The sequence below is a fragment of the Penaeus vannamei genome, unplaced genomic scaffold, assembly GCF_042767895.1.
Source record: "Penaeus vannamei isolate JL-2024 unplaced genomic scaffold, ASM4276789v1 unanchor366, whole genome shotgun sequence".
Lineage (NCBI taxonomy): Eukaryota > Metazoa > Arthropoda > Malacostraca > Decapoda > Penaeidae > Penaeus > Penaeus vannamei.
The window spans coordinates 122,501-140,000 of record NW_027213370.1 but is presented as its reverse complement, the minus strand read 5'-3'; the positions used below and the strand labels follow the sequence as shown (position 1 = coordinate 140,000).

General features: G+C 49.4%; 1 protein-coding gene across 18 annotated transcripts in view; it reads left to right on the top strand.

The window, feature by feature from the left end:
• The window catches only part of Ufd4 (ubiquitin fusion-degradation 4-like), a 209,361-nt gene that overhangs the window by 149,331 nt on the left and 42,530 nt on the right, over positions 1-17,500 (top strand). For 15 of the 18 annotated variants that reach the window (XM_070119581.1, XM_070119582.1, XM_070119588.1 and 12 more), the window contains 8 exons: positions 12,395-12,629; positions 12,806-13,024; positions 14,364-14,493; positions 15,053-15,201; positions 15,383-15,773; positions 15,895-16,106; positions 16,218-16,457; positions 16,590-16,892. In XM_070119581.1, coding sequence (XP_069975682.1) covers positions 12,395-12,629; positions 12,806-13,024; positions 14,364-14,493; positions 15,053-15,201; positions 15,383-15,773; positions 15,895-16,106; positions 16,218-16,457; positions 16,590-16,892 — 1,879 coding nt within the window. The remainder of the gene's footprint in view (positions 1-12,394; positions 12,630-12,805; positions 13,025-14,363; positions 14,494-15,052; positions 15,202-15,382; positions 15,774-15,894; positions 16,107-16,217; positions 16,458-16,589; positions 16,893-17,500) is intronic. The other 3 variants (XM_070119584.1, XM_070119592.1, XM_070119579.1) reach the window with 2 other exon arrangements.

The window sequence follows — 17,500 nt, the reverse complement described above, 5'->3', positions numbered from 1 at the left end:
CGTGTATGTGAGTGGGCGTGTGCGTCTCCCCTCGTCGGTCCGCCTGAACCAGGGGGAGGTTCATTGGCCTGCGGATCACGCCCACGGACGCAGTGGGCGGGGAGAAGGCGACGAATGACTCGGGGTTGACTGGCACGCAATAAAAGAAAAAAAGAAAAAGAAAGGAAGGAAGAAGAAGAAGAGAGAAAGAAAGGGGAATTAAGAAAAAAACTGATAGGGAAACGGATTAAGAAATAAGGACAGGGGGGGAACTGCAAGTAAGGGGAAGGGGATTGAAAGAGGAGATGAAAGGGAAATGGGGAGAAGAATGCTGCGAATGAAGGGAGTAGAGTGAAAAGTAAAGTAAGGGGAGAAAGTGAGAGGGAAAAGTGCACTGAAAATGAGAGGAAGACAGACGGAAAAAAAGGAAAGAAACTTCGACATGTAGGGGAAGGAACTGAAATGAACGAACGAACGGACGAAAGGAAGCACGAATGAACTAACCAACAAGCGAACGGACGAGTGAACGAACGAACGAACGAGCGAGCGAATGAACTGAATCGGGCGACGACACGAACGGACGAACGAGCGAGCGAACGAAAAGGAACGAAGGAAGGACCGAGCTCGTATAAATCCGCCAGAGCAGCACAGTAACAGGGCTCTGAGCGCAAGATAATGGATGACTCGTCTCTTTAACTTTTTGGGAGAGGGTGTACGGAAGGGGAGGGGAGGGGAAGGGAGGCGAGGGGAGGGGGAGGGGGAGAGGAGGAGGCGTGTCCCTGGGATGAGGTAGGATCGGGGGGAGAGGGGTGTGGGGGGTGGGGGGAGAGCGGAAACGTACAGGAAGTTTGCCATCCTCGGGAATGGCTGGGAGGTATAATGTATGTCTTCTGAGACGCGCATGTCTCGTCTCTCTCTCTCTCTCTCTCTGTCTTTTTTTTTTTTCGATCTTATCCGAGCGATGCGCACGCCCGCACCTGCGTTGGCGAAGGACGACACGCTCCGTGGTGTCCTCTCGCTCCGCTGTGTCGATCAGCTGTCGGTCGATCAGCTGGTGGTCGATCAGCTGTGTGCACCGGCAGCGTCGCCGTTCTGGAGGCGGAAGGAAGGGTCAGTTGTCTAAGTTTTAAAGGAGGAGGGTTGCTGTCCTTCGGGAGGGAGAGGGGGCGGTAAACCCAAGCTAGAAAGTGGTGTTAGGAGTTACTCAGCCTGAAATAAAGGGAGTTAGAGGTGAGGAGTTATGCAGGTTGCTCCGAGGGCCTTTAGCGGTGTGCTGAGCGAGACTGCGGTTCCGTCCGTGCAGGCGTATGCAGATTCCATTCCGAAATGGAAGAGGGCCGCCCTCATAAAAGGACGCAGTTCTCGGCGCTGTGCGAAAGGACGACTCGCTTGCAGTGCAACAGCTGGCCTGGACGAGTTTCTGCTGTGGAGGCGATGGTGGCGTGCGGGCGGACCATCTGACCTGCAGCTGGTTCAGAGGGGGGGAGGGGGAGGGTCAGCCATCCAGCCGACCAGGTGAGAGAGGTGGCCAGTACCTGTAGGCTCAGCTGATGGCCCAGGTTTGGTGGTGGGAAAGGCGGGGAGGAAGAGGGGATGGGAGGGGGGGAGGGGAAGGAGGGATGTACCCAGCTGTCGGCTTATTGATTTACGTAGCCGCGTGTGCCGGCCCCGAGTGCCACAGCCACTGCCGCTGCGCCACCTGTGCTCTCTACTTTTTGGCATCGGCCCATGCGAAGACCCACCCCCCTTCCTCTCCCCCCCTGTACCCCTAACACCCCTTCATCCATACCCTCTTCCTCCCCCTTCTTCGCGTTCTTCCTCAACTTCTTTCTATCTCCCATCTTCCGCGACCCCCCCCCCCCCCCCCCTGCCCCCCCCCCTCCCCTCCCCTCCCCTCCCCCCTCTCTCCCTTCATCCAGCGTGTGCGATAGCGCGGACGAGGAAGTAATACTGAAGCGAAATCTGTGACACTCGCACGGAATCCTAAAGGTCAGGGGTTAGATCGGGGTCATCCTGGGTCGACGCAGGACGCAGGCAGGAAGAACCAGGGCGGGGAGGAGGAGGAAGAGGTCAGGGAGAGGCCCAAGGACGAGGCGGGAGGCCCTCGCTTCTCCATGCCTTCCCTCCCTCCTCCCCCCTCTCTTCCCCTACCCTCACATTCCCGCCCTTTCCCCCTTTCTCACCCTACCCCCCGCCTTCCAACCTTTCTCACACCCCCCTCCCTTCCCCCTTTTCACCCCCCTCTCCTTCCCCCCTTGCTCACCCCGCTCTCACTGCCCCCTTTCTCACCCCCTCCCTTCCCCCTCTCTCACCCCCCCCTCCCTTCTCGCTTTCTCACTCCCTCCCTTCCCCCTTTCTCACCCCCCCTCCCTTCCCCCTTTCTCACCCCCCCCTCCCTTCCCCCTTTCTCACCCCCCCCTCCCTTCCAACCTTTCTCACCCCCTCCCTTCCAACCTTTCTCACCCCCCCTCCCTTCCAACCTTTCTCACCCCCCTCCCTTCCAACCTTTCTCACCCCCTCCCTTCCCCCTTTCTCACCCCCCTCCCTCCCTTCCAACCTTTCTCACCCCCCTCCCTTCCCCCTCCCTTCCAACCTTTCTCCCCCCTCCCTTCCAACCTTTCTCCCCCCCTCCCTTCCAACCTTTCTCACCCCCCTCCCTTCCAACCTTTCTCACCCCCCCTCCCTTCCAACCTTTCTCACCCCCCTCCCTCCCTTCCAACCTTTCTCACCCCCCTCCCTTCCCCCTTTCTCACCCCCCCTCCCTCCCTTCCAACCTTTCTCACCCCCCTCCCTTCCCCCTCCCTTCCAACCTTTCTCCCCCCTCCCTTCCAACCTTTCTCCCCCCCTCCCTTCCAACCTTTCTCACCCCCCTCCCTTCCAACCTTTCTCACCCCCCTCCCTTCCAACCTTTGTCACACCCCCCCCCTCCCTTCCAACCTTTCTTACCCCCCTCCCTTTCCCCTTTCTCACTCCCTCCCTTCCCCCTTTCTCACCCCCCTCCCTTCCAACCTTTCTCACCCCCCTCCCTTCCAACCTTTCTCACCCCCTTTCCCTTCCAACCTTTGTCACCCCCTCTTCTCATCCTTGCCCCCCCTGCCCCGCCCCTCCCTTCTCGCTTTCTCACTCCCTCCCTTCCAACCTTTCTCATCCTCTCCCTTCCCCCTATCTCACCCCCTCCCTGGCAACCTTTCTTACCCCCCCCCTCCCTTCCCCCTTTCCCACCCCCTCTTCTCATCCATGCCCCCCCCCTCCCCTGCCCCGCCCTCCCTGTCACATAATGACCCTTCGCGTTCCCTTACCTGCGCACGGCCGGTAACGAGGCGATTGTGGAGGGTGCGTCGTTATCTTGGGGTGTCGGCCTTGTCCAAAGCAGCGGAGGTGGCAGTGAGATTGTGTTTCTCTTTCTGTCTCTCTCTCTTTCTCTCTTCTTCTCTCTCTCTCTTCTCTTCTTCTCTCTCTCTCTTCTCTTCTTCTCTCTCTCTCTCTCTATCTCTCTCTCTCTCTCTCTCTCTCTCTATCTCTCTCTCTCTCTCTCTCTCTCTCTCTCTCTCTCTCTCTCTCTCTCTCTCTCTCTCTCTCTCTCTCTCTCTCTCTCTCTCTCTCTCTCTCTCTCTCTCTCTCTTCTCTTCTCTCTTCTATTTTCTCTTCTTCTCTCTCCTCTCCTCTCCTCCTTCCCTTCCTTTTTTTTTCTCAGCTTTTATTTTGTGGAGTCTTTGCGCCGCTATCAGGGAGTGCTGTAATTACTTGAAATTGTAATTGTCCAAGTTATGGGGTTGTGATTCGCAGGAAGACAGACGTGCATGACCAAAGTTAGATAAGGAGGTAAACAAGCAGCCAGACAGCCAAGGCAAGCCGTCAGTCTGTTTTTTGGGAAAGTATTGGTTAACAGGGAGGATGGATGGTTAGATGGATAGGTAGATAGATAGATGTTGGTCAGAGATTGCAGTCGAAGAGCAGGCAGTCTGGTTGGCGGACTGGCAGACTAATTGTTTGCTTTGCTTGATTTTTTTCGATTGACAGGTAGACAGACAGACATGCAGAGACACGGGCAGGCAGGGATACAGACAGACACAGGCAGTCAGGAATACAGACAGACAGACACAGGCAGGCAGACAGAGACAGACACAGACAGACACAGACACGGGCAGGCAGACAGACAGACAGACACGGGCAGGCAGACAGATAGGCAGACAGACAGACAGACACGGGCAGGCAGACAGACACACGGGCAGGCAGGCAGACAGACAGACACGGGCAGGCAGGAATACAGACAGACAGACAAACACAGACAGACAGGCAGACAGGCAGACAGACAGACAAACACAGGCAGGCAGGAATACAGACAGACAGACAGACACAGGCAGGCAGGAATACAGACAGACACAGGCAGGCAGGAATACAGACAGACAGAGAGACAGACACAGGCAGGCGGGAATACAGACAGACACAGAAAGACAGACAGACGGATAGAGACAGACAGACAGACATTTAATCCAAGAAGCAAGTATCGACTTGTAGACAGGGCAATGACTCAGCACGCGCGACAGACGGCCACCGCTGTGAAGGATTGACCGAGTGTTTGCGCGCTGACATATAAGCATGCGAGGTCGCCATGGCAACCGGGACGCGGAGACTGCCCTCCTTCCAGCGCCGCCGTGTGCTGTTTCCACGGTGACCTGCGAGGGGGGAGGGTGTCGCCCTTGTTTGACCTAGATCCGGGTGGAGGGAGGGTGGGGCGGCGGGCGTGGGTGAGAGAGGGAGGGGAGGGTAAATAGGCCTAAGATTAAGGGATATTAAGTTAAGGGAAAGGTTGGGTCTTATCTTGTTCGAGGGTCACGGGTTGCTGTAGTTCTTGAGGGAGGGGATGGTTGTTCGAGGCGACGCTGGGGGTTCGGGTGTGGGGTGGATGGGGGGTGGGGGGTGGGGGGGGGGGGGTTGGGGTTGGGGTTGGGCGGTTCCTGGAGGCGAAGGATAACACGGACGACTTTAGGAAGAGGAGAAGAAGGGGTTTTTGAGGTGTGTGTGTGTGTGTGTGTGTGTGTGTGTCTGTGTGTGTGTGTATGTGTGTGTGTGTGTCTGTGTGTGTGTGTATGTGTGTGTGTGTGTGTGTGTGTGTGTGTGTGTGTGTGTGTGTGTGTGTGTGTGTGTGTGTGTGTGTGTGTGTGTGTGTGTGTGTGTGTGCGTGCGTGCGCGCGCGCGTGTGCGGAGAGGGAATCACCTGGGAGCATTTTCTTCTTCTTCCTCGTCTTTTAAATCAACAACAGCGGTCAGGGAGACGCGATGTTCAGAGTAGTAATTGGAGAAGGATAAGTGAAGGAACGGGGAACGGAGGGAGGGTGCGGAGGGAAGGAAGGAAGGAAGGAAGGAAGGAAGGAAGGAAGGAAGGAAGGAAGGAAGGAAGGAAGGAAGGAAGGAAGGAAGGAAGGAAAGAAGGAAAGAAGGAAGGAAAGAAGTAAGTAAGTAAGTAAGTAAGTAAGTAAGTAAGTAAGTAAGTAAGGAAGGAAGGAAGGAAGGAAGGAAGGAAGGAAGGAAGGAAGGAAGGAAGGAAGGAAGGAAGGAAGGAAGGAAGGAAGGGAGGAAGGAAGGAAGGAAGGAAGAAGAAAGGTAGAAAGGAAGGAAGGTAGAAAGGAAGGAAGGAAGAACGAGAGGGAGGGGGGGGCGGCCAGCAAGGAAGCGGGCGGGGCAAGCAAGAAAGGGCGTGCGCTGACCGGAAAGATATATCTCTTGACAATTTCCTGTTACGAGGTCGCCCCGATAATTGCGGAGGGGTTGAGAGGGGCGTTACGGGAGAGGGAACGCTCTTCAACGGGCGGCGAGGGCGGGCGCGCTGTTGCTGAGAGGCGGACGAGAGGGCGCTGCGAGGCTCCTGCTGGCGCTTGAGGCCAATTTTTTTCAGATCGACCTCTTTAAGTAACTTCTGCCGCAACAGACTAGACGGCCCGGTCATGTTAGGCATGGAGTGTGACTTCCGAGTATTATAGAGAAAAGACGTGGCACTCATTTATATATATATATATATAATATATATATATATATATATATATATATATATATATATATATATATATATATATATATATATATATATATATATAATGGGTGTGTGTGGCACGTGGCACTGATTTATTATTTTTTTTTGGGTGGGTGGGTGGGTGGGGGGAAGCCACCTGTAGGCATTCCGGACATCGAAGGGCAAGATTTACCCACAGGGGTAAAGAAGGGAAGTGGGGAGTGGGAGGGGGGGGTGAGGGCGGAAATCGGCATTGATTGTGCAGCTGACTGACTGACTGACAAGGTCGTCGCCGTCGCCCCCCCCTCCCCCCAGCTTGATTGATAAAGGCATGGCGTGGCGCTGGCGAGGGAGGGTTATTATCAACGCTGTAGAGGCATAAGGGAACTGGCTTACCTTTCACGCCTTGCAGGGGGTGCTGGCTTGGGAGGGTGGGGGGGGTGACCTGGCTTGGGGGGCGGCGGTGACCTGGCTTGGGAAGGGGGGGGGGCGGTGACCTGGTTTGGGAGGGGGAGGGCGGCGGTGACCTGGCTTGGGAGGGGAGGGCGGCGGTGACCTGGCTTGGGAACGGGGGCCGGCGGCGGTGACCTGGCTTGGGAAGAGGGGCCGGCGGCGGTGATCTGGCTTGGGAAGGGGTTGGCGGTGACCTGACTTGGGAGGGTGGGCGGCGGTGATCTGGCTTTGGAAGGGGTTGGCGGTGACCTTGTTTGGGGGGAGGGGGCGGTGAGCGGCTTATCGAAGTCTTAAGGGGGAGTGGGGGGAGGATTGGGGTTGAAGTTACCGCTGCAACAGTACCAGGGATTAGGTATTAGGGGTTGGGGGTTAGGGTTATTACTCTGTAGGCTGTACGTTATTGTAAATCTCAAACTTTTAATTTCCTTTTTTTTTTAATTATTTGAAGCAAGTGAAAAGGTTGATTATTTTTAAAAATCTTGTGGGTCGTTCCTTCAATTATTGTCTTGTTTATTTTCCGTTAATGTATATCTCTTTAAAGTTGAACTTTCTTGATTTTTTTTTTTTTGGAGAATTATATGGAGAAAGTGAAAGAGGTTGATCCTTATCACCTCGTTTATGGGGCGTTGCTTTAATTACCGTTTTATTTATTTATCTGTTATCGCATTTTTTTTTTCTTTTTTTTGTAGCTTTTAACTTCCCCTTTTTTGGAGAATTATTCGAAGAAAGGGAAAGAGGTTGCTTATTTTCATCTCGTTTATGGGGCGTTGCTTTAATTACTATTTTATTTATTTAGCTGTTATCGCATTTTTTTTTTTTTTTTTTTTTTTTGTAGCTTTTAACTTCCCCTTTTTTGAGAATTATTCGAAGAAAGGGAAAGCGGTTGCTGGCCAGACCGCTTTCAGGTCCCGGGGCGGCTTTTACCCTGTCAGGAATTTTGAGTTTCCACGACGATTTTGCAGGTTGGCGGTACTTGGGTTCTTTGTCTCCGCTTCTCCCTTCTCTTTGCTTTTCTTCTTCGGTCTCGTCTTCGTTTTCCGCTTTTCTGTCTTTTCTCTGTTCTCTTTTTTTCTTACTCCTTCTCCTCTTCTCGCTTTCTGGTCTTTTTTTTATATTTTTCCTCTATTTTTCTTTTCTTGTTTTTTTTTTTTTTTTTTTTTTCTTTTCGCCTTTTCGCTTTCTCACTTGCTCTCTTTTCCCCTCTTTTCTCCCTCCTCTCCGGCCTACCATTCCCCTCAGCTCTCCGGCCTACCATTCTCCTCTGCTCTCTTTTTCCCTCTTGCTTCTTTCCTCTTTTCCACTTTCGTCCTCCCCTCTGCTGTTCCTCGCGCTCGTTCTCTTATAGCGGCATTCTTCTTACCTTCTCCTTTGTCTTATCTTTTCGTCTTCCTTTCTCCCTTCTTTCGTTGTTTCCATCTTCTTTCCCTCCTCCCTTCCCCCCTTCTTCCCTCCCTCTCATCTTCCTTCCTTCCCTCCCTCTTCCCTCCTTCCTGCCCTCCCTTCCTCTCATCCCTCTTCCCTCCTTCTTTCCCTCCCTTCCTCTCATCCCTCTTCCCTGCTTCTTTCCCTCCCTCCTTCCCTCTCATCCCTCTTCCCTCCTTCTTTCCCTCCCTCCTTCCCTCTCATCCCTCTTCCCTCGGTAAGTTATGAGTCACCTCTTTATCATGCGGACAGAACCCCCCCCCCCCCCTATCTCCCTCACCCGTCATGCTGGCACTGCGACCTTCGTCTCCTGCGTGACCTTGACCCAGAGAGGTGCCAAGGATGCTCGTGATGGTGTGGCTCTGCCGTCCGTTGTCTCCTCTCCCTTCTTCCATCCCTCTCTCTCTCTTCTCTCTTTTCTCACGTCATCTTCTCCCCTGCCTCTCTCTTCTCTGTCCCTCCCTTCTCCCTGTCCTATTTCTCTTTGCTCCTCCCCTCCTCCCTACCCCCTAATAACCTCCTATTACTCCCCGCCCCTCTCTCTCTTACCCCCCTCCCCCGCCCCCTCTCTCACCCCCCCCCACCCCTCTCTCTCTCTTACCCCCACCCTTCTCTCTCTAACCCCCCCCCCCATCCGCCCCTCTCTCTCACACCCCCCATCCGCCCCTCTCTCTCACCCTCACCCCTCTCTCTTACACCCCCATCAACCCCTCTCTCTTTTACCCCCCACCCCTCGCAGACCCCTCCCCTCTCTCTCTTGCCCCCCGCCCTCTCTCTTACCCCCACCTTCTCTTACCTCCCTCCGTCCCTCTCTCTTATCCCCCTTCCCGCCCCTCTATCTTACCCTCCCATCCCTCTCTTACCCCCCCCCCTCTTACCCTCCCATCCCTCTCTCTCTTACCCCCCACCCTCTCTCTTACCCCCCACCCCTCTGATGCACCGCGCCCCGCCCCTTCGCGATTTCCCCTCTTTGGTGTGGCCTCTCGTCTTCTCCTCCTGTGCCTTCCGTTATTCATTTTACCTCTCTTGCCCTTTCCTCTCTCACCCTGCTGTTTCACGGATTTCTTTTAAGTCCCCCTGATTGTTTTTTTATGTTTTTTTGTGTTTATTTTTGTGCTTATCATCAACGTCGTCATTATCATTACTTTGTTTTTGGTTTCACTAGATTAGGTCAGTTCCCCCTTTCATTCTTCACTTCCTCTCCTTCCTCGTTTATCCTCCTTGCCTCTCTTTCCTCCTTCTTCCCTCTTTTCCCTACTCCCTCTTCCCTCTCTTTCCTCCTTCTTCCCTCTTTTCTCCCTACTCCCTCTTCCCTCTCCTTTCACTTCGCATTTCCGTCTCTTTCCTCCTCTCTCTTCCCTCTCTTTCCTCTTCTCTCTTCCCTCTCTTTCCTCTCTTTCCTCCTCCCTCTTCCCTCTTTTCCCTATTCCCTCTTCCCTCTTTTCCCCTATTCCCTCTTCCCTCTCTTTCCTCCTCCCTCTTCCCTCTTTTCCCCTACTCCCTCTTCCCTCTTCTTTCACCTCCCATTCCCGTCTCCTTTCCCCCTCCCTCTTCCTTTTCCCCCTCTTACCCTCATTTCTCCCTCTTCCTTTTCCCCCTCTTTCCCTCATTTCTCCCTCTTCCTCTTCCCTCTCCTTTCACCTCCCATTCCCCTCTCTTTCCCCCTCCTCTCGTCCTTTTCCCCTTCTTTCCCTCATTTTCCACTCTTCCTTCTACCCCCCCCCCCCCCCCCGCGCCCCCACCCGCGCAAGAGTTCCTCGGGCTGGCGGCGGCGGCGGCGTCGGCGGTCTCTCCCCGACCCAGATATATTCAGCTTTAAATCCGCCCGCCATTCTGCCCTCTCTCTTTCTTTCATTCTTCCCTTCTTTCTTCGCGTCCCGCTGAACACAAAACACTTTTTCTGCGGCTTGTTGACTCGGTCGTTCCTCGCCTTGTTTACTTTACCTGCCCTTCCCTCTCCTTCTCTTTGTCCCTCCTCCTATCCCTCTCCCTGGCTACCTCCCCTCTCCCTCTCCTTCTCCTTCCCCTCTCCTTCTCCCTCCCCTCTCCTCTCCTTCTCCCTCCCCTCTTCTTCTCCTTCTCCCTCCTCCTCTTTCTTTCTCCTCCTCCTCTCCCCTCTCCCTGGCTACCTCCCGTCATTCCCTCTCCCCTCTCCCCTCTCTCCCTCCCTCCCTCCCTCCCTCCCTTCCTCCTCTTCCTCCTCCTGGCACTGTCTCTCCCTCTCTCTTTCATTTCTCTTTTGTTTCTCCTTTCATTCTCTCTTTCTCTTCTTCTTCTTTTTTTTTTGGTATTTTATTCAAGGCGTGGGCTTTGCTTTTTTCCGGGCGGCCATGGTGGTAGTTTTGAGCGCTCTGACGAGGAATCCGCCCGCCCTGTCCGTTGTGTTTGGCTTCTACACGCCTTTCGCTCTCTTTATTTGCATTTGGGGTTTCTGTGTTGCTTTGTATTATGTTTTGTTTGTATGTATGTTGTATGTATGTTGTATGTTGTAGGGTGTGTGCGTACGAATTTTAATTTAAAAAAAATCCGAGTACTTGTCTTCCCTTTTTCTCCTCTTCAAAGCTGCTGTTCATGTTGCGTCGCTTGGATCTTGGGTTTTGTTTGATCATTCAGTCTTTTATTTTCGACTTTGGTGTCTTGCTTGCATTTTCCGCCGATAGGCCTACATCTCTATAGGCCTATATTTGTTATGTTGTGATGATCGTTATGCTCATTCATACCTTTCTTGCGTTCGTTGCAGTGATTTCGGTCCAGTCTACGTATGGGCATAGACCGTAATGATCGACCGTATTCACGAAGCATCCGTAACTTTGGTGACGTCATCAAAATAAACCCCGTGTGCTTTTTTTTTTTCCAAGAATAGAATCAGACGCCATGACACGTCCTCGAGTTGCTACTGATCTAGCCTTTCCCGTCTACGTGTCTCTCGACGTGCGTGGCGTTGCGTTCGCTTCGTCTCGTCTCGTCTCGTTTCCCGTCGAGTCGCTTGGTCTTTTTGCGGGCGTAACCATTAGCGAAGTGAACGTAATTTTTCGTGCTTTGGGGTAGATCGGATTTTCTCTTTTGTTGTTGTTTTGTCTGACAGGGATAGGGAGTAAAGTCGAAGTTGCTTTAAGATCGGTGGTGGTGATTCTTCTCTGCTCTCTCTCTCTCTCTCTCTCTCTCTCTCTCTCTCTCTCTCTCTCTCTCTCTCTCTCTCTCTCTCTCTCTCTCTCCTCTCTCTCTCTCTCTCTCTCTCTCTCTCTCTCTCCTCTCTCTCTCTCTCTCCCTCTCTCCCTCTCTCCCTCTCTCCCTCCCTCCCTCCTTTCCTCCCTCCCTCCCTCCCTCCCCTTTCCCTCCCTCCCTCCCCTTCCCCTCCCTTCCCTCCCTTTTCGGTTTCTGTTTATTTCTGTTCTGCGCTTCTGTTCGGATTGTCTTCTCTACCCTTTTGTTTGTTTTCCTTTGAATAGTTCTCTTTTAGCTTTTATTCTCATTTCTTTACCCCCCCCCCCTCCCTCCCTCATGTGCTTACTCATTCTGTCTGTTTTGGAAGGCAGTGATTTCGTCCCCTCCTCAGCCTCTCCTCTCCCCCCCCCCCCTTTACCCCAATTTTCTCGTATTAAATTTCTTTTCTCTTTCGTTGTCATTTATATATCTTCAGCTTTCCATTTTCCACTCCTTCCTTGGGTCTTTGCACCGCCCTCGTCCCTTCTTCTGATGTTTCTGAGTTCTTTTTTGCTCCCCTTTTCTCCTATTCGTTCTCTTCTCTTTTTTTCTGCAACCTTTTATTTGTCTTCCTTCTGTTTTCTACCTCTCTGGGCGTTTTCCTCTTCTGTCATTCCTCCTGTCACTTCTCTGAGAGAGTTGGGGGGGGGGAGGTTAAAGGAGTTCAAAAAATTAATCTCTCTCTCTCTCTCTCTCTCTCTCTCTCTCTCTCTCTCTCTCTCTCTCTCTCTCTCTCTCTCTCTCTCTCTCTCTCTCTCTCTCTCTCTCCCTTCCTCCCTTCCTCCCTCTCTCCCTCTCCTTCCTTCCCTCCCTCCCTCCCTCCCCTCCTTCCCTCCCTACCTCCATACCTCCCCCTCTCCCTCTCTCCCTCTCTCTCTTCCTCCTCCTCACCCCCCCTCCTTCCCCTCCTCCTCAGGGTTTTAACCGAGGTGTCATGTTGTCGGGAAGCAACACGAAGCCCGGAGGTCGACCACGGGGGAGATGCTGAACACTACACCGTCGCGGTCTTGTCACCTGGGCGGACGACTGGCTCTCGAAATGGGGCGAGGGGCTGGCTCGTGTGTTGATTTGTGTATGTGTGTGTGTGTGTGTGTGTGTGTGTGTGTGTGTGTGTGTGTGTGTGTGTGTGTGTGTGTGTGTGTGTGTGTGTGTGTGTGTGTGTGTGTGTCCCACTCCTTTTGATAGGAACATCATAGCCGTGCCATCAGCAATAGTATGTAACATACTTCTTCCCCTTCAGTATCTTTTCTTCCCCTTATTTTTTTTCTCTCGAGTTGCCGTTAATGGACCCAGGTGTATTAAGCCCACCCCTTCTCCCTCCCACAGCTGCCCGCCAAGGACCTTCCTGCCAGCCCTCTGCCGCATCTTCCTGGACGAGTGCGCGCCTGACAACGTCCTCGAGGTGACAGCGCGCGCCATCACCTACTACCTCGATGTGTCCGCCGAGTGCACCCGCAGGATCACCACCGTCGAGGGCGCCATCAAGGCCATGTGCAACCGCCTCGTTGTTGCTGACGTCACATCCAGGACAAGCAAAGACTTGGCTGAACAATGTATAAAGGTGGGTTCGCGACCACATCCGGCCGTTTTTTTTTTCTTCTTCGTTTCGGGTTGTGTGAATGTTTGATTTATTTATCTATCAGGGAAGGATCCTGTAGAAAATGGTATTTAATAATTTAATATCTTCTCGCTGCTGCCTCTGCCCTTGGCTCATGTAGACCCCCTCCTTCCCCGCAGGTCCTGGAGCTGATTTGCACCCGGGAGGCAGGTGCTGTGTTCGAAGCCGGGGGCCTGAACTGCGTCCTGTCCTTCATCCGCGACAATGGCCACTTGGTCCACAAAGACACCCTGCATTCGGCCATGCATCTGGTCTCGAGGCTGTGCGGGAAGATGGAGCCCGCCGACCCTGGCCTGGCCCCCTGCGTCGAGTCGCTGTCCACGCTGCTCCGGCACGAGGTGGGTGGGTGGGGCCCTCGGGGCTCGGGTGTGGTTATCGGTATCGGTTTCTGCTCCTTTCTGATTTCGTAGGTGTTGTTGTTGATGTCTTTGTCTGATGTAGTTGTTGTTGTTGATGTTTTTTCTGATTTTCTAGTTTTTGTTATTGTTTTTTTTTCTTATTTTCTAGTTATTGTTAATGTTTTTTTGTTTTGTTTTTCTTATTTTCTAGTTGTTGTTAATGTTGTTTTGTTTGTTTTATAATTGTTATTGTTAATGTTTTTTTCTGATTTTCTAGTTTTTATTTTATATTTTTCTTAACTACTGTTACTGGGGTTGTTGTATTTGGTGTTTTTGTTGTGTTTTGGTGGAATTGGTTTGTTTTTATTTTTTTGTAGCTGTTATCATTGTACTCAGGGTGGGAGACATGCTTATCTCGGGGTTGTATACGATAAGCAATTTGTTTAGGTAAATTTATGTTTGTTATCAGCAATGATATAAAGTGGTGTTAGCATGTGTTCATTTATAAACATATGAAATAAATTAGTAAATTAGATTTAATTTGAAAGAAAAAAATAATGGTCCATTGGGAATTTACAGTAGATGTAATATTAGCCTAAAACTATGAACCATTTACTCTATGAATTATATTTTAAAGATTTAGTTGGGGTTGGAGTTCTTAGCCATTGACCTATATCTCAGTCTTTTGTTTCGTGCTTTTTTTTTGCTCTGTTTGATATATATTCCATTGTTTAAACTGTAATTTGTGCATCAGTGGGTGGCTTAAGTTATTGTTGAAACAACATGTATATTTTGTTGCTGTTGTTGTTGTTGTTGTTGTTGTTGTTGTTGTTGTTGTTGTTGTTGTTGTTGTTTTACCAAGATGTGTTTTCAGTGTTTCTTGAATGAAAAATGTTACTGGGTGAGATTGTTCATGTTATTTCAAGATAGTCATTATTCTCCACTGGTCGTTTCTTGGCTAGAGATATCGCAGTCGGTTTAGGGCTGTAGTATTTTGGCATTTGTATTCTGTAATTCATTTATTCAACAGCGAAACTCCCAGTTTTGGTTATACACAAGGTCATATTGTTTTGTTTTAATGCAGACATCCTTCTGAATTGCTAATTCTGTAATATCAGGAGGGACATTTGCTTTTACGTCCGAGAAATGTTTTCTGGCTTGTTCTTCGAATTTGATTTCTTTCTGTTATATGCTTCCTGTGTTTTGTGCTTATATAGGTATAGGTCAATAGATAGTTTGATAGATAGGTTGATATGGAGGTATGTAAATTCTTATAGGTATATGTACTTGATACACAATAGATGCAGATATGTATTACATGTTTTTGTATACATTTCAGGACCAGCACGTTGCAGATGGAGCTCTCCGCTGTTTTGCTTCTCTGGCTGATCGGTTTACTCGCCGTGCTCAAGACCCTGCCCCCCTTGCACAGCACTGCCTTGTTACACACCTTCTAGCTCGCTTGGCTGGTGAGTTGGGGTGCACATTCCACTGAAAGACCTGTGTGTATTATGCCATGAAGAGCAAGGAGTCATGGCAGGAATCATGCGATTATACGTCCTACATAGTATGACGCATTGTTTGTAATGTGTATATTTTGACCTGTGTGTTTATGCCATGGCTTGTGGTGTTAGGGTGATGACACTGTTTATTTATTTATTTTCCTTTTTTTGGTAACTCATTCATCAAGGAAATTTATGATGTAGATAAAAGGAAATAACCAATTGATATCCAAGATGCTAAGATGAGTGTGTATTATGTTCATGTAGGAATTACATTTTATTTTCCCCAAAGAGCAACAGCTACAGATTGTTCTTATTTGTCTTCAGGTGTATGACTCTATTTGTGAATGTGTGGAATGTTTTACAATGCTCTATTTTTTATGACTGTTATTTTTAAAGGTACTCATGCACTGGAAATGATTTTGAAAAAGGTAACTACAGTAGGGTCGTGGAGGTTGAAGGATCCAGTATTTAGGGAGAAAGTTTGTCCTCGTCTTTTAGTTTGTATAGAGTTTATTCCCGGCAGGTGCAGCACCTCAGCCTGCTCCAGGGGCTGCTGCTGCCGCTCCAGGTGCACCTGCTGCCACGCCAGAAAACTCAAAGACATCTGCATCTGTCTCCACTGTGATCTCCCTGCTCTCCACACTTTGTAGAGGCTCACCCAGTATTACTCATGTATGTCTGCAAAGTCAATATTAGTACTCTTGTAGATAAGTGTCAATGAGTTTGTATGTAGCTGATTTTAATATAGTGATATGGCATTAAAAAGATATTGAAATAATTCTATTAATTTTGAAAATAATGAAAACTGAGGTATCTGCTGGATTTAGAATTTAAAGATATAACTCATTTTCAGAATCTGTTGAGATCTGAACTACCTGATGCCATAGAGAAAGCCCTACAAGGAGATGAGCGCTGTGTGCTGGACACCATGCGCTTAGTAGACCTATTGCTGGTGCTGCTTTTTGAAGGGCGAAAAGCCCTGCCAAAGTCAGGGATGAGCACTGTGGCAAGCCGTCTGCCAGGGCTGAGGCGAATGGACAGTTCCGGAGAGAAGACCCATCGTCAGCTTATAGACTGCATTAGAAGTAAAGATACAGATGCCCTCATAGATGCCATAGACAGTGGGGGTATTGAAGTGAATTTTATGGATGATGTGGGTCAAACCCTTCTCAACTGGGCATCAGCATTTGGTACTCAAGAGATGGTGGAGTTCCTTTGTGAAAGAGGTGCTGATGTTAATAAAGGTAAGGGTTATTAAGTTATGTTAAAGGCAAAAATTATTGTGTGTTAAATTCCAGTGGATTATTTCATTGTATCATGTTTTGCTTCTAAATGGTAATGAAATTTTGAATTCCTTTTTTTCAGGCCAAAGATCATCCTCTCTTCATTATGCAGCATGCTTCGGGCGCCCACAAATAGCCAAAGTTTTATTGCGTCACGGTGCAAACCCTGACCTCCGGGATGAAGATGGAAAGACTCCCTTAGATAAAGCAAGGGAAAGAAATGATGAAGGTCACAGAGAAGTTGCAGCCATCCTACAGAGTCCAGCTGAATGGCTGGTTGTGGCAGATGGAAAGGTAGACATTCAAGATTTATGTTTTTTGTCTGGTCGTTTTTGCTTGTCTTTCAGAGCTTTTATACTTTTTGTGCCTATCCCTCTCAAGTTCATATTGTTATCTTAGATGAAGTCTACTATCTCCTCACAGGATAAGAAAACAGTAGAAGAGGGAAACAGTGCAAATATTGAAGGCGAGGCAGAAATTGGAGAACCACGTGGTGATGTGGAAATGGCACCAGTGTACCTCAGTCGTCTTCTTCCTGTGTTCTGTCACACCTTCCAGGCCACAATGGTCCACACAGTTCGGAAGGCTTCGCTTAGTATTTTAAGAAAGATGGTACATTATATACCAGCACCACTGCTTCATCAGGTATGGTTATTTTGTCACATATACATTATTCTTGTATAATTTGATAATTATAGCTTTTCATTACTTATTTGTTATTCATCTTGACCATAGAATTTGTTCAGCTGTGACCAAAATGACTTCTTAAACTTCCAGGTTTGTGGTGGTGAGGGGACAACAATCAGCACAAGCACTAACAATATCAATGCAAGCACCAGCACTGCCAACACCCTTCTGGGCTCGCAGTTAGTGGAGGTCATTGCTCTTGTCCTTGGCAATGAGGAAGATGAAGATGGTCACCTGGTGGCACTGCAGATGGTGGACGACCTCTTGAGCAAGGCAGCCCCTCTGCTGTTGGAACACTGTGCTCGTCTGGGGGTCATCAGCAAAGTCGGGTCATTGGCAGGCCCATCTGACCCGCCCATTGAAGAATATAGCTCAAAGGGCAAGGATGACCAGGTTTGTGTCTCTGTGTGGTTGTTTTAACTCTTAAGCTATTTTATAAGTGCAGTAGAATGTCACTAATTTGTATCAGGTTCATGTAAGAAGCACTGCAGACATCATTGGAAAGACCTTATAATTTCTTTTGTGTGTGTTTTTTATTATTTGGAATGAAAGAAAGCCCTTTCAATATCATTAATGGTTCTAGGAGTTGTGGGTCATTCTTTTGTAAGAAAATTGATTAGAATAAGACTATTACTCACCATTGCGATTTAATTTTTACTTTTATTATCCAATGCTTGTGAAGTGCATTTTGTCTTGTTTTTCACAGGTTATTTTTTTTATTATGTTATTTTGGGTATTTTAGTGTTTAATTTTCTAAATAGATTTGTGTACATCAGGATAGATTGCTTTGGTTTAGTTTTCAGGATATCATATTCCAATTGGGCTGTTTTTAAATCTAGAATAAAACATCATTATCACCATCATCATCATCACTATCACTATCGCTGTCATTGTCATATCATTATCAGTTATTATAATTTTGGTGATATATGAATCAGTAGTTATAAATCCAGGCTCATAGAACTAGCTGTACTTAAGAAACTTGAGAGAGAAAAACACCC